Source organism: Mustela erminea, chromosome 14, assembly GCF_009829155.1.
Source record: "Mustela erminea isolate mMusErm1 chromosome 14, mMusErm1.Pri, whole genome shotgun sequence".
Lineage (NCBI taxonomy): Eukaryota > Metazoa > Chordata > Mammalia > Carnivora > Mustelidae > Mustela > Mustela erminea.
The window spans coordinates 86,056,174-86,079,349 of record NC_045627.1 but is presented as its reverse complement, the minus strand read 5'-3'; the positions used below and the strand labels follow the sequence as shown (position 1 = coordinate 86,079,349).

Sequence of the window (23,176 nt, the reverse complement as noted above, 5' to 3'; positions counted from 1 at the left end):
GGGAACACCGGGCTGACCACCCGGCCTGGACGGCCTGAAGCCGAGAGTCAAGGCTGTAATTGAAAACACATGAGGGGAAGAATTCCCACAAGGTCCTGGACCGGCTCGGAGGACAGCTCAGGGGGCAGGAGCGGGAAGCGGGGGACCCGTGTCTGTGCAGCTCTAATACATAAATATTTGGCTTCGTGTCTAACTGCAAAAGGCACGAGGGCAAGAAAACATCCCCACGCGGCAGACGCCCAATGACGACACCACAGGCGCACGTGCTTAGGTAAAAAAAAAAAAAAAAAAAAAAAAAAAAAAAGATGTATTTCAAAGTGGGAACAGTTGTACGTTACAAAAGTCACTGAATCTTCAATTAAACAAATAAACAAATGTATGGCCCCCAAAGATGCGGAATTTAGTCTCTAGCTCAATGGCTGCGTTTTGACTGTGTTTCGCTTGGGCTTTCGAAATCAGTAGCGCCGCCCTGGTCAGCAGACGGACTACTTCTTGGCCATTTGGGTTCTTTTCTTTTCTTCTAATAAGGAGACCACGTTCTGGATAAACAAAAACAGGTGAACGTCATCCCAGGTTCGAGGTTCTTTAAAGTACCACAAAGTTAGCCTCGAGAATCAGAAAGAACATCCCAACCTGTCTGTCAAAAACTCTGGCCATTTCTAGGACACCTTTGCCGAACTGAAAGGGAAAACAAAAATTATATATATATATAAAAATATACAATTACATACAATTAATACAATTATATACAATTATATGCAATACAATATTCTCTCTCTCTCTCTCTACATATTTTTTTTTTCTTTCTTCTCCAGGGAAAGGCTTTAGATAAAGATTGAGTTCCTTACCTCATTTTTCACACTTGCATCCGCCCCTTTGCTGAGAAGTAACTGAACTAACTCCTCGTGATTATTTAACACAGCCACCTAAAAAACCAACGACAGTGGGGTGTGAGCGAGTCTGCGCTTCCCACAGAGGAGGAGGCTGGCAGCCAGGGTGGACCCCAAGCATGGCAGGCCCGGGGAAATCAGCCAGAGGCTTTCCCAAGAAGGCAGAGCCAGCCAGGGCCGCTGTGACTTCACACGACAGATGCGTGCTCTCACTCTGCTGCTACGCTGAGTGCGAGGAAGCCGGAGCCCAGTCTGCCTTCCCCCGCACCGCAAGGACAGGAGAAACGCTAGCCCAGACCAGCACAAGAAAGCAGCATGTTCTTTGTTGGAACAGATCGGTTTAGGCTGCTACTGGCCCAGGAGACTGGGGCCAGTAATCCTTAAAGAAATAGTTGTAAAAAGAACAAAAATATTGCAGTGACATTATCATGCCTTTATTAACAGGCCAGTGGGGAATATACAGACAGCAAAAACCCAGGGCTTGTACAGAGCTGAATTCACAAGAATCGCCTAATTCTAGAAGCAGCTCTGACCTTAATCCCGCAAAGCCAGGCTATGTTCTGGAGAGAGGCATACCATGAGCGGGGTCTTTCCATCTTTATCTCTAATGTTCACGTCCGCTCCAGCTTCAATCAGCACAGATGCGACGCTCTGGTTTCCCGAGACTGCAGAAACTCTCATGAGGGGGGTCCATCCTGAGCCCGTGTCCACAGCATCTACCTTTATGCCAGAGGAAGAGCTGCTCTCAGTCCAGTGTCTTTTTCCTTAAAAATACCCATCAGAAACTTATAAAGGAACGTTTCCTTGCCCAAATGCCCCTGAGCTGGATAGCCCATAAGGGGTGAGACTTGGGAAGGCTCGAGGGAACAGAGCTAACTCACGTTCACGTGCGGTGAGAAGCTGTGTTAGAACTTTACAGGGGCTGAGAGGCCCAGGACATCCGCCAGCAACTTCATCACCTACATTTTGTTCAAGGGGTTGAAAGATGGGGAGCTCCTGGGGGGCTCAGTGGGTTAAGCGGCTCAGGTCATGATCTCGGGGTCCTGCGATTAAGCCCCGCCTCCAGTTCCCTGCTCAGCCCCCCTCCCCACCGCTGTTGTGGGTGCGCAGTCTCTCAAATAAATAAAGTCTTTTTTTAAAGATCTTATTTTCTCGACTATCTTTCATCACCTTTTTTTTTTAAGTTTATTTTGTTTCCTTATTAGTGTCTCTGTAAGCAGCTTTAACTCCTTTCTGGAACGAGACAGTAACATATACACACACCCTTACACTTATCAACATGGATTAACTTTAAGCAGGAGAACTACAGGTGGAATCAACACTAAGCATCCAGATTTACGACATAAATTCCAATCTGAGAGTTGGCCAACCTAGTACCTTCTCCAAACTCAATCGGACTAGTAATAAGATGGCCACTTCCCAGTAATCCAGGGATTGGGAGCTCTCGAGGTCATGTAAAAGCCATATTCTAGAATAAGACTATGTGAGCGTTGCCTCCCCCCATTCCAGGGAAGACCTCACCAATCCCTGAAGAATGATACCGAAGGCGATAGGTGTATGTACGCGTGCACACACACACACGCCCCTAATTCTGTTACAGGAGTATTACTCGAACATGTCAGTAAAACACCAGAAGGCGGGAAAAAACTAGGGACTGCCACAAAGTCCCTGGGACAGGTCAGGTTATTTGTACAGAGGAGATTATCCCCCGAACATCATGAGGATTTGCGGTTCTTTCTCATGCAAATAACAAATAAGCTCAGAGCAGCAGACTCCATTGTGTTTAAATAATAAAATCATCGCCTTGTTTTATGGGGTGCTTTATGCGGACCGTGAACTTTCACGCTCATTTTCTCTTTTGGGTCTGAGGATTAAATGGGGTAGGTGCTTTGATTGCTGGTCTACCGGTGATGAAACCAAAGTTCCGAGAAGTCAAACACCTTTCCTAAGGTCATGTGGCTCATTAAACGTAGAGACGGTTCCCCATGCCAGTCATTCACTGTCAGTAGGAAATCGTGATACTCTCGAATGGTGGCCACAGTGCCCTGCTTGGCTCCCAGACCCTTCCTACCATCACCCAAACACGGGGCAGCCCCTCTGCTGAGAACACGGAGGCACTCCTGTTGATATCCACGGTCTGCCACCAACTGACCTCACAGAAATCTTTAGTGGTAACGTTCCTGTAGCTCCAGAGCTACAGGAAAAGATAAAATTTACCCACAAACAATGCAAGCTGGTGCAGCTACTCTGGAAAACAGCATGGAGGTTCCTCAAAAAGTTGGAAATAGAGCTACCCTATGACCCAGCAATCGCACTACTGGGTATTTACCACAAAGATACAAATGTAGTGATTGGAAGGGGCACGTGCATCCGAATGTTTATAGCAGCAATGTCCACAATAGCCAAACTATGGAAAAAACTTAGATGTCCATCAACAGATGAATGGAAAAAGAAGATGTGGTCTATACACAATGGAATACTATGCAGCCATCAAAAGAAATGAAATCTTGCCCTTTGCAATGATGTGGATAGAACTAGAGGGTATTATGCTGAGTGAAATAAGTCAATCAGAGAAAGACAATTATCATATGGTTTCCTTGATACGAAGAATTTGAGAGGCAGGGTGGGGGGCCGTGGGGGGAAGGAGGGAAAAACGAAATGAGATGGGACTGGGGAGAGAGACAAACGGTAAGAGACTCTTAATCTTGGGAAACAAGCGGAGGGTTGCTGGGAGGGAGGGAACTAGGAGGGATGGGTGGCGGGGTGACGGACATTGGGGAGGGTATGCGCTATGGGGAGTGCTGTGAATTGTGTAAGACTGGTGATTCACTGACCTGTACCCCTGAAACAAATAACATGATATCTTAATTTAAAAAAGAAAAAAGAATTTACCTACAAACAAACATGCTCGTATCTGAAGCCCAGAAAGTTTGTTTTCAAAATTACAGAATTTAAATACTCATGGCAGAAACCTGCCCTTCATTCAGCAAAGGTCAAAATTCATTTTAACTACAGACTTCTACTGAGACCAAAGCATGAGCAGAGTTCATCATAAAGCAAACAAGACAACCACGGTTCTTATCACCACCCAGGGCAGGTGCGGCCCTGCCCCACCACTGAGGCCCACGTGCTAATCCTTCCCACTTCTCGAGCATGTTTCTAAAAGAGAAAAAAAAAATGTGAAAAAAGGGAATTATCTTAGCTACTGAGGTTTTTCCTTCAAAGGGCCCCTTTCTTCAGCCCTTTGCAGACAGCAGTGGCAACCAGGGAGACCCCACAATTGCAAAAGGCAAGGCTTTCCTTCAGTCACACTTCAGACACAAGCCAGAACAAATCTGCTAACATCTTCCAGGAGACATGACTCCTCTCAATTTGAGTTTATTTTCCAGGTCATCAGTTTAATTTCTCCATACTCTGCACCATCTGGCAACGTCAATTAGGAGAGCATTTTGTTTACTATTCCTTATTTCCATGCCTTGAAATTTTTATTTAACTTCTTTCAAGCCTTGAACGTAAGTTCTCCAAAGTTATCAGCCGCTACCATAATTGAGCTAATTCTGTTGACTCATCTTCAAACAGCTACAGAAGCCCAACAACACCAGTTCTATTCACTAAGTCCAACCTGCACTGTCTGATAACACGAGACCAGAAGGGTTACCCACATGCCTGCTTCAAGGTAAAGGCACAAGCAGCTGAAATGCTCTGTTTGTGATATGGTCAGTTTGCTCTTGGGAAGGGTTTTGTAGTGGTTAATCTTTAAAGCAAACCACGAATAAAAACAGTCTCATTCTAAGAGCAGTAAAAAGCCCTATGGCTGTAAGAGTTCTCCACGTCTCCTGTCTCCAGGACCTGAGCTAGCAACTGGTGCATGGCCGGTGCTCAGTAAATCTTTGTGGACAGATTGAATGAAGAGATAATGAGCGAATGGACACCGGCATAAATAAGCAGAAGCATCATCAGGTCCAGCCCTGGATTCAGCAGTTTCTTTTTGTCCTATTAAGACAAACCTCCATGACAATGTGAAGCCTCAGCTATCACATCGGTTCTATAAAGACCCTTTTTCCCAGGCTTCAGGAACCTTCTTACTGGTAAGTCAGAGAGCTTTCTGCAGTATTTCTAAGTTCAGCAAATCAAAGGCATCCACATAAGGCTCTACTTCTCCTAAACCCCATGGATCAACACCACAAGGTCTTCACGACGCGTGTAGTTGAGAAGGAAGATCCCGTACCTCACAGCCATCTTTTATCATCCAGTCGATGACATTGCAGTGGCCTCCGTCCGCAGCCCAGTGCAGAGCCGTGCAGCCCCCGAGGTCTCTGGTCTCCCAGGACGCGCCGTGTCTTCGGAGATACTTCACAACATCTAGGTGCCCCGCGTAGCACGCGAGCATCAGACTGCAACACACGGAGGGGGCGGCAACAGCTCTAAGTACAGCCACCACACTCCGGTCCCCGTTTTACCCTGCCTGGTTTAGACTAAGCAATCCTAATGGGAGTGGAAAAGCCATGAAAATTCTTCATAGGAAATGTCGTGTCCATCCACAGATGGACAGATTAACATAAGGCGGCATCCCATACGATGGAATATTCTTTGGCCATAAAAAGGAGAAAGCAGCACTGATGTTATGCCACTACGTAAATGAACCTAAAAACATCACGCTAGGGGCACCTGGGTGGCTCAGTGGGTTACGCCTCTGCCTCCGGCCCAGGTCATGATCCCAGAGTCCTGGGATCGAGCCCCGCATCGGGCTCTCTGCTCAGCAGGGAGCCTGCTTCCCTTCCTCTCTCTCTACCTGCCTCTCTGCCTGCTTGTGATCTCTGTCTGTCAAATAAATAAATAAAATCTTTAAAAAAAAAAAATCACACTAAGCAAAGGAAGCTGGACACAAAAGGCTACACGTTGTAGGATTGTTTACGTGAAATGCCCAGAGCAGGCAAATCCTGGGGACGAGCTGACAGGGTAGCTGTTTCCAGGGGCCGGGAGAGAGGAAACTGGGAGTGCCTGCCGGTGAGCACCGGGCTTCTTTCTGGCTGAAGACAATGCTCTGGAATTCGACCAGCAACAGCGGCACAGCGTCGTTAATATGTTCCTTAAGGACCAAATTTTATTTTTTTTAAAGATTTTTTTTTTATTTATTTATTTGACAGGCAGAGATCACAAGTAGGCAGAGAGGCAGGCAGAGAGAGAGGGGGAAGCAGGCTCCCTGCTGAGCAGAGAGCCCGATGTGGGGCTCGATCCCAGGACCCTGGGATCATGACCTGAGCCGAAGGCAGCGGCTTTAACCCACTGAGCCACCCAGGCGCCCCAAGGACCAAATTTTAAAGGAGTGTGTGAATTACATCTCAATTTTAAAAAGGAATCACTGTAAATTGAGTAAAATATTGGATTTTAAAATATCCATGAGTCTGTGAAGATATTCAAAAAAGGCAGAGGGGAGAAAAAATACTCATTTGACATTATAGATGGGTATTAAGCCAATTCCATACTCTAAATATTTGTATTTAAATAAAAACATTTACTCTGCCTTTATAGAAGAAAATATAGTCCATCGTCGAGTGATGAGGGAAAGCCCTCTTCTCCGAAGCCTGCCAGCCAGTCGATATGGACGACATTGTGGAATTAGAAAATCACACTTTGGCAATTCCAATTAAATAACGGATCTGGGTAAGGCCCATCAGTGGGTGCTAAAATCGTTGGGTAAAAGTTAACAGAGAACAGGATATTCACACCGTGATTACCCCATAGGTTATTTGCTAATTTCAGCAGGAAACAGTATCTTTATGAAGGAGAGATTAGCGACCACACCCCACACTGAAATACTGAAGAATTTTGAGGAATCAGATGCCTATTAACCTTGAAATGGGCAAGTAAGGAGAAAAAGGCGAATAAAAAATGTAGAAAGAGAAGCAAAAAAGGCAAAATGTTGACAACAGCCAAACCTAAGCGGTGAGTACATAGAAATTTACTTTACTCTTCTTTCGACTTTTCTAAATGTTTGAACTTTTCAAAATACAGAGTTGGGGTGGGGTGGCGGTGGGGGGCAGTGCCGAAGGAAGTCTTCCCAACAGGGAAATTCTAGAAAGTCTCTGAGTGATAAACAGGACGTCCAGCTCTGAGGCTCAGCCCTGAGTGCGGCTGGAGTGGAAGCGGAGGCCCGCATCTCTGGCTCTGCATCTCTGGACCTACTCTCTGGATCCTTACAAGGCCCGCAGGTCTCGGAGGCTCCCAGAAAAGAGCAAACGCGGCCCTTTGCTGGCCAGGCTTTGTGGTGCTTTCTTCCCATGCAGACTGCCAAATGCTTAGTGCAAACGTGAGGCTCCCGTTAGATGCATTGCTTTCCAGAGCCCTTAAGTCCATTTACAATCGTATCGACTGCAACAATAAGGGTCCCTTTTACTCACTCTACCAACGCTACTATCCTCTTTTAATTCACAATAGGACAGTAAGTTTTTACTTTATTACTGGCACTTTTGCATATTAACTTTTTAATTTATTCTGCTATGAATTGTCTTCGTGTAAACTGCTCGTTTCTACTGTGTATCTTGTGGGGAAGGTACACGCACCCACCCCCACATTAAATACACAAGTCATTTGTCTATAATACATTTGCAAATCTCTTCCCAGGCTACCCTTTACTTTGTAATTAATTTTTAAAAACGTGTCATGTACTTTTAGTCTTCTCTTTAGTGATTTATTTCAGTGATTCTGCCTTCCTTGTTAGAAGACCAGACACATGCTGTAGTTTCTCTGGTTCTGTCTTTTCTATTTAATTCTTAATTCATCCGGAATTTTTTTTTTAATTTTATTTATTTATTTGACAGACAGAGATCACAAGTAGGCAGAGAGGCAGGCAGAGAGAGGGGGGGAAACAGGCTCCCTGCTGAGCAGAGAGCCCAATGTGGGGCTCGATCCCAAGACCCTGAGATCATGACCTGAGCCGAAGGCAGAGGCTTTAACCCACTGAGCCACCCAGGCGCCCCATCCGGAATTTATTTTGATGCATGCCATACAAGGCCAGTATTTAACCTTTTTTTCTTCTGATACTCATTAGTTTGTGTTGCTCCCATCGTGGCGTATTAAGTTCCGACGTATATGAAGAACTATTTCTAGTTCATTCCACAGATTTTTTTTTTCAATTATTTGTATCGATCTCATATACTACATTAATCACTAAAACTTTATAAGGCATTTTAATAACTGTCAAAAGTCTTTCCACATTTCTCTTCAATAAGGTTAGTAGATGGCGTCATCCCTTGGTTCTTCCAGGTCAATCAAAATCATTTTGACAGGCTCCCAAGAATAATTCCCTTTGAGGCTATGCTGGTCTATATACTCATTCAGGAAAACCTGAAAATTTTGCAGTCTTCGATCTGGCCATTCTGGCATATGATGTAGGTATGGCATATGGTATACCACATATGGTATATGCCATTCTTTTAAACCTTTTAATCTCATTTTTATAGGATTTTTAATACAAATTTCTCACTTCCATTAGATATTTATTCTATTTCCCTCAATATACTTATTAACTGATTACTGCTGTTATTTAAGAAAAAAAAATTGTTAAATAGTAGCTGACCACTTTACTAAATTTCCTTATTAAGTCCAAGTATTTGAAAGTTGACTCACTTGGGCACTGCAAGAAAGGAGCCAGGTCTCATACATTTCACCTCTCACCAGGCTGACCAGCACTCCAAAATACCAGTCATGGGGCGCCTGGGTGGCTCAGGTCATGATCTCAGGCTCTCTGCTCGGCAGGGAGCCTGCTTCCTCCCCTCTCTCTCTGCCTGCCTCTCTGCCTACTTGCCATCTCTGTCTGTTGAATAAAAAAAAAAAAAAAAAAAAAAATCTTTCAAAATACCAGTCATAAAGTGACAAAACAAGGAAACATGCCAGGCACTGTTTTTACTCACTTTTCTTGTAGTGACTTGTTAAACACTCACAATTCTGTAAGGACTTTTATCATCCTTACCTCGTAGATAAAGCACACAGAGGTTAAGTAACTACCCAAGGTCATATGACCTGACCACTGGCGAGTCTGGATTCGACATGGAGCTCTATGGCTCTCACCCACTCCTACGGGTTTCATTAATAACTTTTCAAAGCCATTTGTCAACACTAGGAATGACAGCTGGTCATCTGATATGATAACTAAGCTTTTATGATGCAATCAAAGGATTCTCTCCATCACCACAGGCTGGTGCTCCTATCTCCAGAGGCTGTCCCCAGGACTGAAAGCATCCTGCACTTTAAAAGAGTAAAGATATTTTAACTAGTGAAAGGTGTGCAGTTATACCAAATTACTGTTTTGCCTCTGTACATACCTAGGTTTTCACCTTTGGTCTACTGCGTTGAGAAATGTCCTACTCTAGACATCCTTACATCCTGCATGACCCCCTGAGTTAGGATGGAAGGGGCATGACTGTCTGCACACATATGAACATACAAAGAGCTTTCTTTCTCCATCAGACTTCAGCAGTAAGGTTATGCTTGGTGATGGTCCAACTACTCCTCTGCTAAGTAAGTTATCTACAGTCTTTACCTACGCTCCTCCCAAGCGCATGGGCACAACAGGCCCCCACGAGTCTGTTTCAGAATCCCTTCCTAAGTTTTCTAACTGCTGGCACAGATATTGGTTGTGCTTGCACGGATATCGGTTGTTTCAGATTTTCTGTGTCTTGGGCTGGTTTTGAGGATTTACATTTTCCCAGAAAATGTACCATCGAAAAGATAATTTCAGTGAAATTATCCCATGTACTGGTGTAGACGCAGTGTACCACTTTCTTTCTACGTTTAGGTTTCCGCTATCACCACTGTTAGGCCCTGTTAGGGACCCTTCCAAAATTCTATTTTTTTCCTTCCTAAATTTCCAAAAGATTTTCTCTATAGCCATGGCCATGTATTATTTCTAAATTGATTTTTTTTCTTAGATTTATAAGGAATTGGTCCATTTTATTGTATAGGGTGTTTTACTAGAATATGGATCATTTTTAAGTCTTTGTAGAGCATTCTTTAATCTGGCTGAATAGAGTTTCCAAGTATCGTGCTCTTTCTGTCACTTTCTCCCGTGTGGCACTCCACGCCTCCACCGCGGGAAGTTCTTGGGCTGTAGCTTTCATCGTGACTGCTTTGTGCTTCTTTGGAACCCCTAAGAGGCTTAGTTAAGAGAGTAAGGCAAAGTGTAAGGAGATCCCTGGAGGGGGCCCCAAGTGTCGCAGGCACAGCCAAATGCCCAGCACGGCCCTGGCAATGGCTACCATCACGGCTACCGGTCACTGAGCACTAAGCGTGTGCCAGGCGCTGAGCGAGGGCAGGTGGCGGCCGTACAAGGTATAGCCCACTTCGTGCCGGCGCGTGAAGGAATACGACAACGAATGAATAAGCCAGGCTTTGTTCATCGACCTCTTCCCTTTGGGATACAGCCCTGTCAAAAGAAGCTGCTGCAAATATTTGGGTTAAATCAAAAACTGTCTGGGCACAAACCTGGTAACCGAAGTAGGGGGACATTTGGGGGCGTATCCCACCACCCACCTGTCCTTGCCACTTCCGTTCTTCAGATTCACATCTGTGCCATTAGAAACAAGGATTTTCACAAGCCTGCAGGAGACAAATCGGAAGGTCACTGGAGATGCAGCTTTGATGGATAGGAACCCACGGTAAAGCGGGAACACACACAGCACTACATTTCAGACACATCTCCACACTTCCTTTCTACCTTCAGAGGCCGGCTGGCTTCAAAGGACATTATTAAACCAGAAAACTACCACTTCAACACCAAAAAAAAGAAAGGGGAGGGCTCCTTCCTCACATGAATTATTCATTGAAAACAAATTATACCACATGAAACACACTGTATTGTCAAGCTAATTTGCTGTCACTTTAATGGCCATTTTAAATAGATTTTCAAATGGCAGCATTTAATAAAATATAGGTCTTTTTTTCCAAAATGGCACTTTAGTAGTTAAATATAAATATGGTTGTAAAATAAGCCACTAGTGTGTATGCCTCTGTGTGGCATAGAGATGATAGAGTGTATCGGGGAAAATTCTCTTAGCAACCTCTCGGGGAAGTTTGTTTTCCAGAATTAATATCCTTCCCTCTTTCTTTTTTTAAAGACACTCTTATTCCAATAATCAGTTTTCCTGGGACATGTAAAATATATTGTAAAATAGAATTTAGTGGCTACCTCTCTTCCTCACCATAGGATTCTACACGTTTACATTCTCTCCTGTGTGGTGTAGAACTTCGGGCTGCAAACAGCTGAGTTTGGGGGCAGCCCGCACGTGGTAGAGTTCTGGAAAGCAAGAAGAAGGGGAGTCCTGCCCACACCTTTTTCCCTCCCATCCATGTTCTGACCAGAGCCTTTGGGAGAAGGGAAAGGTTCAGGCACTCAGAGATACGAGAGGAGGAAGCCTACCTGGTGTAACCTTTCTGGGCAGCAACCATCAGAGCAGTAAAGCCAAACTTATTGGGAACATCAACCTTAACATTTCTTGGGGAAAAAACACAGAGAAAAGAGATTAAGATGCTCCGCGTGGCTCTCCGCAGTCACAGCGGAGGTCTCTTGCAGGACACAGGTGACTAAAACGATTTATTCTCCCCGAAAATTCCGATTTCTTCTGGGCCATTAAGTTTCTGTTGTCTTAAACCACCCTGCCTAGATATTTTTCAAGGATTCGAATTCACAGGAAGGGAAATTGCTCTAGTTTCGCTTAAAACCAGCTCTCCGTTCAACTCAAAACCAGCATGTGAGCAGTGGAAACACTGGGACGGGCACCACCGCCTTCTAGAACAGAGGGCTGCCGGCAATCCCACACTCCGCTCCACCAAGAGTCTGGGCTGGGGAGGCCTGCATTTCTCCCTGGAGGCCTCTGGAGGAACAAAGCGGAGCTCTTCAATACCAGCTCAGAAGCCTTGTTTTTTTGTGGGGTCCTTCTCTCCCCCAAGCGAAGGGCCCTGTTTGCAAAATGACTGGTCTTCTAAGGTTCTCAAAACTTTTCTGATTCAAAAAGAATCTACGTAACTTCGTTCACCTTTCATTACGCGAGGGCTTCAAACATCCCATGGCAGCAAATGTATTTGCTACTTTTCTCCTAGTGTTTTACCGACTTTTTGAATCAGAAACAGCAGATTTAATTATTCCTTAGGTAGATGTGGGCACTTAGGGGTGAAATTTGCCTAAATGCTATGGCATATAAGCAAGAGTCAGGAATTATTTCTGGAGTGCTCGCTTCGGCAGCACATATACTAAAAATGGGAATTATTTCTGGGAAGAAAAGAGGATACCCAGACTTCTCATTTTCAATTTCCATTAGCTATTTACAAAACCTAGCATTTCCATGGGGCTCAGAGACCATCTTTATTGACTCTGCTGAACTCCCACCAGTCACCGGAGATCTATTTTGGCGCAATTTCAGAGGCATGGAAAATGGAGGGGAAATAAAGTTAAGTGCAATTCTATGTACTTGCTGGGCATTAAAAATTGTTTAATTTTAAGGCAGAGTTCTCTCACCCTCCTTGAAGTATTCGAACCAGCAAATCTTCATCATTCACATTGACCGCTCGGTGAAAGTGTTCACTACTTATGGGTTCTCCTGAAGAAAGATGGAAAACAGTCGCCAAAGTCGAGTGAGAGAATATTCATTCCGGATACGCGCCTCCCGCGGCCTTGAGTGGGTGTTCATGGTCCCCTCCAAGAAGGCACTTGGCTATTCCGAGAAGTGTGGCTTACATTTCCTATTCCACTTCTTTTACTGAGAAAGGCCTTGTTTCCATATATTAAGAACATTCAGATTGTCCTAAGGACTGGGGACATTCTCAAGTTATAAAAGCACTGCTTTGTGCGTGGTATTTTGATAGGTGAAAATAATCCTTCCAGATTTCCTAAGATTTACTAAATGTCTCTTACAAGCAAGGAAAAGCCCATGATCGTCGCAACATGCTGGTGTGGTTTGCCAAAGCGACTCTAAACTACTTGAACAAACGACAAAAATAAATTGCTGTAACATTTGACATCCAAAATTTCAGTGCTTCCCAGGAATATAACATTCACGTTGGCCTGGTCTCCCCGGAGCTGCTGGGGGGCCGGGGCGCAGAAGGGGCTCGTTCACAGAGGGGGAGCACCGTGAGAAAGCGCGATGACGGGGGAGAGCCTGCCAGGCAGAGGAGCCAGGAGGGGAAGGCTGCAAGCGACTCCAGGAACAAGGGGAAGTGGGGCAGAAGGGAGGGCGTCCCGTTGCGTGGGGGGAACGTTAGGTCCTCGAGGAAGACAGAGTGCAGAAAGGGGCAGAGTGTGACAATAAACGGCCAAGTGAGAGAAGCCCGTCTTCCAGGGCTTGCTTCACCCTCTGTGCGTCTCTCGTTGCTTGAATGGTTTGGCGTAAATGGAACACACGCGAAGCACTTAGCAGAGCACCTGGCATGTCCTGAATATCCAACACGCTTCCGCTGTGGAGGCCGTGGGAAGGGCAGCGGCCACTGTCCTTGTCCCCACCGTTGTCACGCCCATCACACCTGAGCCGACCTCGCTGCCCTGGATGGGTCCTGAGTCTATAATCCCCAGTTCCAGGCAACCCCAACGTCTCTTCCATTCACTCAAACATTTATTACGTCACTCGCGTGCCCAGTCTTGACCCTGAGGGTCCCAGAGGGAACAAGACCAGCGTGTTCCTCTCCTTTGCCATTTACACAGTAGCACCGGCTTCGAACCTGTCATCATCTGAAACCCTGAAAGAAAACACCCATCTCCTACCTGTCCTCCGACATTTGCCCCGAGACTGACTCCTGGGGCTCACCCACCCCTTCATCACCCTCCACCAGGCTGGCCTCCAGAGACCCCCCGGCTGGCCCCACCAGGTGGGGAGAAACTTCCCTCTTCCTGCACCTGCAGTAGAAAAACTCTCTGGGATGAGCCCATGGAGCTCACTGGAACTGGGGACTGTGAACTCAGTACCCATCCCGGTCAGCGAATTCCGCTAGGGAGAGCTCCTGGGCCCCGGAGCCCCTATTCTACTCGTTTCCTTGGAAGATTTTAACGGGGCACATTATGAATTGGGAAGCCGGGGCGGGTGGGGCAGAAGAGTGTATCGATCTCTAGCAGAATGACCTCTAGCTGACACCATTGTTCTTCTGGTAAAAAAAATAAAATAAAATAAAATAAAGCCAAGTGAAAACGGTTTTTGAAATCCCAACTTTGTCTGCTAGTGCTTGCCAATCTCCTGACCATTTTTCAGCTGCGCTGTACCTCCTCCTCATCTTTCCACACATAGTTTTAGACCAAACGCTTCGAGGAAAAGTATCACGATAAACCGTCCAAGGGCAAGGCCCCCCTCTGTCCCTGGTCTTCCAAGGAAGATCGCGCCTAGCCTGGTGGTTCCCCTGGGGGCTACAGAAGGGAACCCCCACCCCAACACCACCACCACCAAGAGGACATTTGGTAAGACCTGGAGATATTTTTGGTTGTCACACCTTAAGGGTTGGTGCTCCTGGCGTCTAGTGGGTAGAGAGGCGTGGGATACTGATGATCTCACCTGCACACAGTGAGAATTATGCAGCCCCCAAACATCAGCGCACCAAGGCTGAGGAGCCCTGGGCTAGACTAGTAAGGACTGAAAATGATCTGTTGGGTGACGCATCCCTGCTTTAGTGGACAAACTAAACCCATGGAAAGTTTCCCTTCCTTTCCCTTCCTGGAAAGGAGGGAAGAGTAGAATGGGGGTGGTACATACCCCTGCCAGCTCCCTCTTGTGACTCACAAACTTCAACTGCCACCAAAAATACAAAAACAACTAATTTGCATAGAATCATCTAGAAGAACATAGGAAGCTCATCCTATTTCTACTAAATTTTAAAATAGGACATCCTAACTCGAAACTTATTCATTAAGCTCTATCTAGGACTCTACACAATCCTTTTTTTTTTTTTTAATTCTTCTTCAGACCACAGAAGAGAGCCAGGAAGGCAGAGTGAGTTGTCTGAGACCAAGCAGGTAGGCGTGGGCAACGTCAGAGCTCACGAGGCCTTCGCACGGCCACCCACCGACCAACTCATCATGTGCTTCCAACCTCATGAAACTCTGAAAATAAGCAGACTTCTTCAATAAAAAAACACGCTCCCCCGGAACAAAGTGGTAAATGAGAAGGTATGCCAAAGCCTAAAAAGTTCCAGAAAAGCGCGAATTTAAGATTCTAAACAAAGTTCTAAATGCAGGTGCAGCATCGCCACGTGTTTCTGCTCTGACCCACCTCTAGTCCACGACGACGGTCTTACAGGGCCGGTCCAGCTCTCGGCTGGGGGGAGGCGGGGGGGGGGCACTTCCTGGTCCCTCCTACCCAGGAGCCCCTGCAGCATGCAAATATTAGAAAATCGAAGAAGTTCGTTTCGTGCTTATAGGCGTGAGGACGGTGCGCAGCAAAGACCAGGATATTTTGATGGTAGGACATCACTGAAATGAATGGATTGCCCTATGTCAGCTCTGCAAGAGGTGATCAGAGCCCTCATGCCTTACTCAGAACAAAAGGACCCCTCACAGAGGGGAAGGAGCACAGCGCTATGGCTAACCGTTCCTTGTTTGCAGAGTTTCCGCACAAGGAAGCGATACTTCTCGTTTAGGGCATAGATGCTCTTTCTCAGCACTGACTCATTAACCCCGCTCAGACCACTGCCGGGAAGGCAAAGAGTCCTGAAGATTAGCACCAGACCAGACGCGGATCAACCCGGGCTTGCAAAAGTCTCCGTTTATATGAATCGGAGGAGGAATAAGTGAAGGGGGAGCAGTTCTTTCTCCCACTACAGGCAAGAGTCACAAAGAGAGGAAATCCCAGGGGGAGCCAAATGTTCCACTCCTGCTACCCCTGAATCCTCAAAGACATGGTGGGCCTGGCCCAAGTACAACCGAATACAGAGAAGGCAGGCTGTGCCTCTGTGGGTTTGTTTGGCGGATGTTAATGCTGAATCAATGCCGCCCACGGGGAGGACGTCTGCAAGTGCTCCCCACCCCCCGCCCTCCTGTCCTAGCGCAGCACTGGATGGAACTTATCAGGCAGGGCCAGGAGAGGGGACACCCAGGAGGAGGGGAAAGCCATCGCCCTGTTCTGCAAGAGGGTCATTTAGTGGCAGATGTGCCCACAGATATTCCAATATGGCAGTAACACCTTTCTGGGCAGAATTCGGGTCTCTGTTAGAAGCAGTGGGCAAATGATGAGCTCATTGGAGGAGAGATTTGCCAATTAACAAGCAGCAGCTGCTTTTCTCTTTTTAAGGGCCCAACTGATTAAAATTGCATGCCTCATTTAAGCAAGAGTCTTGTGTACTTTACCTGGAATTAAAAAAATTAAAAAAAAAAAAAAGCTGAGCATCCTTTATTCAAACAAAGTGCATGCTTTCGGGATTCATTAAAAACACTTTCAAACTGAATGCAAGTGATCAACCCACAGAAGCAATTTTTACTTGTTTTGGAAAATATGCACATTTTTAATTCTTTGTTTAGCATGATCTACCTCCTTAAGGGAGTCTGCTTTGGGTATTATAAATAGAATAATAGTGTCAGGGAGCAGCAGCTAGCAGGAAGAGGGTCCAGGACCACTGCCACCCGGGAGAGCCCCCCCAAGTCTGAGAGCCCTGCCCACTGCAGCCCAGCGCTGTGACCAGACCGCGAAAGGAGCAGGAAGCCCGGTACGCAGATCAACACCAGGAACCATGTCTCCATCACACCCTGGTCCTTGCAAGAGGTCAGGTCTAGTGACCCACGGGAGCCACGGGCTGCAGGGACAAATGCTCTGGACCCTAGACCACCTCGCTGTAGCTGCCTCTGGGAAGCCAGCTCCGCAGGAAGCCAGCACCGTCCTGGCCAGCTGATGGAAACCTACGATGGTTTCTGCTTTCCCGAAGAGCTCTGAATGGTAGGCGAGCGCCACATCAGCTCCGGAGGGTCCTGCAGCCCCTACCCTGGCGTGGATGTGGCAGGAGCAAAGATGCCAGTGGCGAGCAGAGGCTCACCATGGCCGGCTCTGCATCCTGTTTGCCTCCCCCATGCAGGTCAAGGGGGTGCTCCCCAGCCCGTAGGACACACGTGCATCTCCCCAGACAGGAGTGCAAGCTGAGAAGATCAGTGTTTCCCTCTTCATCCTAATTCTGCCTCAGGACCTTTCCATTCCCCGTCTGTCCACCCATGCACTGTGATCTTCTACACCAGACATGACTGACCCACCACGTCCTCCACTTTGGAAGCACACAAGTCGGTGGGAGACAAAGAAGATGAAAGATACATAAAATAAGATGGGCTGGGTGCTATCAGAGGGGGTGAGACCCAGCTGGGTACTGGCGGAGGCACAAGGGACCACCCCCAAGCAGAGCTCTGCCTGGACAGTGGCAGGCAGAGGAGTTGAAGGGGCACCGGGAAGAGGGGGCTCCGAGGTGGGAGCTCCAGAGAAATGGGGCAAAGGCAGAGGAGTGCAGGAGGGGCCTGTGGCTGGCTGGGGCCGGCGGGACAGGAGGGAGCACCGTGGCCCAGCGTCCCCAGAGAGTCTATTCAAACACTGGGTTCCCCTTTGCCGACTCTTCTCCTGCGCCTGTTCCTCCTGTCTCCGTGCCCACCCTCAACACAGAGGAGACCAACTCACACTCAACCACTCTGCCTTTTCCCCCTAAAAGCTCCAGAGCGCCTGGTCTCCCAGAGGAAGGAAATGCTTTCACCGCCGCCACAGGAAGGACAAGCCCTGTTGCCTGACTCACGTCACTGTAACTGACCGTTCCACTCGGAAAGTCTCCTCTGAAATTATGCGTCTTTGCAGCGAGCGGAGCACCTTGGGACAGGGACACCGCTTCCAGCTGTCACTGAATTCTCAGTTTGCCAAATGAAGACCCAACTCCCCAGTGCCCTGTCTGCAAACTAAGAGATGATAGGCTAACTCAAAACCTTAATCATCTTTAATCCACATAAAAATCCAAATGAGAAAAACCTTGAGAGGCTCTTAACGCTAAGAAACAAGCCGAGGGCTGCTGGAGGGCAGGGGGAGGAGGGATGAGGTAACCGGGCGACGGGCGTCAAGGAGGCACGAAAGGTGATGGGCACTGGGTGTTCCACGCACCTGATCAATTACTGAACGTGACATCTGAAACCAATGATGTACTGTGAGTTGGATAATTAAAGTTAAATAAGAAAAAAACCTCTCCAAATAAATGCATAAAGGACACAATTGAAAGCCACAGAAGGAAAATGTATGTTTTATTCATGTATGTGTATGTGTGTGTCACACCCGCACATGCCAGACACAATAGGGACTAAAACTTTAAAATGACTTTTACTCACAGGAGGAAGACTTCGTTGTGCAACTGAGAAAAGACGTTTGTGCTCTCAGCAAGCGGGCCACAAAGAGCGTTTCTGACCATTTTGATCTTTACCACATTCTAGACACACACACATCTTTAAAACACCAAAATACCGATCACAGAAAATATCTGCACCCTCAGGTGGGACCGGGAGAAGGACATGCAAGGTCAGAGGCGGCGTGGCCAGCCCCTTGCTCTGTGTGTGTGTGTGTGTGTGTGTGTGTGTGTGTGTGTGTGTTGGCCGGTGTTCATTCTTCCTCACTCACAGCCCCCACCGGAATCCGATTCATGTGTCAAGACAGAAAACTGAGGTGGTTCAAAAGGGACAAAATGCCTTCTAGGCCTTGTCACCCGAGGCACAGCCGGACAGGCAGACTGTTCCTCGGCCCACACCCCCGGCCCGCTTCCTAGGAAAGGCGACTCTACCCTTTTGTACTTTTAGTCCTGAATGTGCCCTCCCAGGGCAGGGTCAGCCCCAGCACCGCGCTCCCCGTCTGTTAAAGCACAGACTTCCCTCCCGCTGCGGCCTGGACGAGCCAGTAAACAGCTGCAGCACAGTCTCTAAAACTGGAGGCATTTCAGGGCACCTGAGTGGCTCGCTCCATGAAGTGCCTGCCTTCAGCTCGGGTCATGCTCTCAGAGTCCTGGGTTCGAGCCCCACGTCAGGCTCTGTGCTCAGCGGGGAGGCGGCTTCTCCCTCTCCTGCGTGCTCACGCGTGCTCTCGCTCTCTCTCTCAAATAAATAAATAAAATTTTCTTTTTAATGGAAGGGTTTCTGCTTCCAGAAAGGCTCAATAAAAGGCAGGGTACTTGTACCTCCATAGGGCTCATTGTCTTCATTGATCTCTGGATAAAGGAGTGTGGTGTTTGTATACTCACTGGTTGTAGATACGGAGACCACTGGGCTGTACTCATATTCTCCAGAGGGACTGGTGACCTTCAGTCGGAATTTGTACAGTGTTCGTGGTTCCAGACCTTCCACAACATGCTTTGTTGCGTATCCCCTAGAAGGGAGGAGACACGCAGGATCAGGACACTCGGTGATCAAATCCGCACGCTCGGAAAGTCGCTAAGAGCCGGAGGAAGCAATGTGGGAATGCCGCCCATCTCCTGTATGACCCCACCTCGGCAGCTGTCAGTCCCCCACCCTCGGTGGAGGGTTCCCTGAGTGCGAAGGACAAGTCACACATCCAGCCTTTCCCACCCTGCCCCAGTTGCAGAGTCATGAGAAAACACAGGACTTTTTTTTTTTTTTTTTGCTTTAAGCACAACTACTAAGTTTGGGGATGGTTTGTTATGCAGCAAGAGATAACAGATACGAACTGATACATCACATCATCCACAAAGAAGAAACCAGCACAAAGACAGTGAAGAAATGATACCAGGGGGTGCCTGGGTGGCTCAGTGGGTTAAGCCGCTGCCTTCGGCTCGGGTCATGATCTCAGGGTCCTGGGATCAAGTCCCGCATCGGGCTCTCTGCTCAGCAGGGAGCCTGCTTCCTCCTCTCTCTCTCTGCCTGCCTCTCTGCCTACTTGTGATCTCTCTCTGTCAAATAAATAAATAAAATCTTAAAAAAAAAAAAAAGAAATGATACCAGTGGCATTAAGAAAAACATCTGAGTTAAGAAACCAAGAAAACAGATGGTTAAAAGTCAATATATATATTTACCACAAAAGCAAAGCTCTAAAACCAAAATAAGTATTCAGTAAAACTATATGGTTTTAAAAATCATTATCACCACCAGTGAAAACAGAGCTACCTAGCCCAAAGTGAGTTCAAGAGTAGGTAGATTTTCTTGTTATGTGAGTGCACATCCATATCTATTGTTACGGGACTCATAGAGACCGAGCCCTGGATTTGTGGCTTCTGAAAAGATTTTGAGGAGCAAAAATTGAGTATCATATCCAAGCTTCAATGGAATTCAGTGTCAGGTGTCAAAGACCTAGCATCCTTTCAGACCACCATGAAACCAGAGTGCCCCAGTAAAGTCCAGCATTGCTAAGTATCCTCCGGTCTTGCTGAAGCAAGCAGCACCTTCCGCCCCTGGAAAGAGGAATCACACAACTGTTCAGAAGACAGAAGTCACTGGCACAACTAGGGAAGGCTGGAGGCTCTCCCTTGAATCAAGGGGACCCCAGAAGAATACCAGACCCACACAGGGGCCCTGGTACTCTGCAGCGATTGCCACCCAGCCATGGGGGGACAAACGGAAGCCATTCAGCAAACTCGTGGAGAAAGTGCCAGTTCTGGGGCGCCTGGGTGCCTCAGTGGGTTGAAGCCTCTGCCTTTGGCTCAGGTCATAATCCCAGGGTCCTGGGATCGAGCCCCACATTGGGCTCTCTGCTCAGCGGGGAGCCTGCTTCCCCCTCTCTCTCTGCCTGCCTCTGCCTGGTTGTCATCTCTGTCAAATAAATAAATAAAATCTTAAAAAAAAAAAAAAAAGAAAGAAAAGAAAGTGCAAGTCCCCATGGCCTGGGCATGATACCTAAATGAATGAGACAATCTTGGGACTTTTCCACAGTAGATCAGAGCCTATGAAAGTCTAACACACTCCTGTATTTTTGTTTTTAGTCCCTAAGCAAATATTTGATGTGGCAGCTGAACAAACTTGGAACCTAAGAAACCCAATACTGGAACGCCTAAAGACCCAGTTGCCAGACTTGCCCTCTCTCTCTATGCTCCCTCCGCCCCCAGTTCCAATCCAGCCTCCTGCTGGGGACGGTCCCCTAGGCCAGTCTTGCCCAGCCGCTGCTCCCTGACGTCTCTCCTTGGCCACCACCTGATGCCCCCGCGCAGTCTCCCCTCCTCTCTTCACCCCCCATCTTCCCGTCGTTGTAACTGGAAATGCTCGGGCCCAGTCCCCTCACACCACCTGTGGAAGATGAGATTATTGTTCCCAAATATTTGGGGACAGAACAAGGGTCCCGTTCCCCCTGCCCTGTCAAACTCAGACATGACCGTAGGACTTGCTTTGAGCAAGGAAGCAGAAGCAGGAGTGAAATGTATCATTCTGGGTGGAAGCTTCTAGAAACAGTGTGGCCTGCCCTCTGCCCCCAGCCACAGTGACTGGCGACCTCCAGGCAGAGGCTGCTCCCTCAGCCCGGGCGGACGTGGAAGACAGACACCGTGGAATGGAGCCACGGCCGACACCCCGGGAGTGTCGTGTGGGAAACTGTCGTCCTAACGCACAGAGATTCTGAAGCTGAGGTTGAATGCAGCCTGACTCGCTGTCCGGAAGGGGCGGGTCTGGATCGAACCCTTGATGCTCCTCTTTCTCTCCCATCTCGTATCGGAGCCACCAGCAAAGTCTTCAAGTCTGTCTTTCAAACCATCCTAAACTCAGCTACGGCTCACCCGGTTCTATCCTCTCCACCTCACTCACTGTAAAAGCAACGGCTGCCTTGTGCCTCCCTGGGCCTGTTCTCACCTCAGCAGCTAGAATGATCGTCAGAGAGCAAGAGTGTCAACCAGGCCCTGCCGCTCCACAGCTTAGCAGTCGCCCCTGGCTTTCCTGCCACGGCTCTGTGCCAGCCTCGGACCCCAGTGACAGCCTCGCTGACCTCATCCCCTGCTGCTCTCCTCACCCACTCGACTCCCCAGGGTTCCTGGAACATACCTGGCTCAAGGGGGGTCCTGTCTCAAGGGGGGTCCTGTCTCAAGGGGGCTTCACTTGCTATTTCTTCTACCTGGAATGTTCTTCTTTCAGATACTCTCCAGACTCCAGATCGGCCTCAGCTTCTTCTTTAGCCAGATGTGACCTTCTAGGGAAACCTTTACCTCTGTTCCAAACCCCCAACTTTTCCTATGTTTTCTCCTTGGTCTTCTCACCATTTGTATTTACCTACTCTGCATTTTCACTTATATCTCTTATTTGTTTTTCTCATCATGAAGGAGGAATTTTTGTCGGTTTGTTCAGTGCACAACCCCTGCATCCAGCAGTGTCTGCAACATAGCAGTTACCCATTAATACATGCAGACCGAATGAATGAAATACAGGATAATCGTGAGTGAATGAATGAATGAAATGCACAGTTGTCATAGGAATTTAGAGGGGCAGACAACAGGTTAGTAACAAGTTTCTCGGTCGAAGTAGAATCTGATCCTGTGGAAGAAAGTGTGGGATGAGGGGACACTGGTCTGACACAGGGAAAACAGCTGACCATACACACAGGAAAAATCAGGGCCTGTTCAAAGGACAGTAAACAGATCTCGATGGAGGATTCGTGCTCAGAAATGAGAGAGACAACAAGGCCGGCAGGTTGTAGGTAGCCTGTGAAGGGCATCATGGATGGAGTCTGACCTTCATGCTTCCAGAAATGGAGACTCCCTGAAGAGAACTTGACAAAAGGATGATTAGCAAGACAGAACGGACGGCTGGAAGGCAAGAGAAGATGGAGGAGGCCCATTCGTTCAGCAAACGCGCTCCTGGAGCTCATCAGGGAACACGTCCGAAGATGGAGTCTGCATCCTCGTGGGGCATAAATGCCACGACCTCGGGAGGGAGCAGACCAGGCGTTTGCAAAGGGAGAACTCACAAAACCAGGTAAGGGTGTGTGAGGACATCCCTGATTCAGGATCGGCCGGCGGTGAACAGGGACAGAAACAGACAAGTAAAAGGAAGTTCTTAAATCCTGATTCCAAGGTCAGATGTTCTAAACCACTTTTTCAAAGGAAGGCGCTGCTGGTCTGGAGGAAACCTGGAGAGAGCAGGGGAAGGAGCGCCGAGTCGAGATTAACACAGTCTCATCCTGCCACCTAGTGGCGGGCCTCGGCAGCCCCTTCTCGGAGGGCGGGCCAGCCTGTGGCTGGCGGTTGGCAGGGCTTGCTACCAGCTCCGTGACGCCAGACCCTCCTCCGGGCAGACCCCCCAGCAGGGCAGCACTCATGCCTCTGCAGAACGTGCAACACCCCCGACAGACGCCCCAGGCCGGAGGCCAGTGCGTGGCTGCGCTCCAGTT

At 47.9% G+C, this 23,176-nt stretch overlaps 1 protein-coding gene across 1 annotated transcript in view; it reads right to left on the bottom strand.

The window, feature by feature from the left end:
- Positions 1–285: 285 nt before the first annotated feature.
- FANK1 (fibronectin type III and ankyrin repeat domains 1) overlaps positions 286–23,176 on the bottom strand; it is a 97,435-nt gene continuing 74,544 nt past the window's right edge. Inside the window, exons 3-11 of the mRNA XM_032313681.1 lie at positions 19,098–19,222; positions 12,403–12,484; positions 11,308–11,382; positions 10,422–10,487; positions 5,119–5,284; positions 1,467–1,610; positions 849–926; positions 634–678; positions 286–539 (exon numbers count right to left, since the gene is read on the bottom strand). Of these exons, the coding sequence (XP_032169572.1) occupies positions 486–539; positions 634–678; positions 849–926; positions 1,467–1,610; positions 5,119–5,284; positions 10,422–10,487; positions 11,308–11,382; positions 12,403–12,484; positions 19,098–19,222 (835 nt within the window). The 3' untranslated portion in view covers positions 286–485. The remainder of the gene's footprint in view (positions 540–633; positions 679–848; positions 927–1,466; positions 1,611–5,118; positions 5,285–10,421; positions 10,488–11,307; positions 11,383–12,402; positions 12,485–19,097; positions 19,223–23,176) is intronic.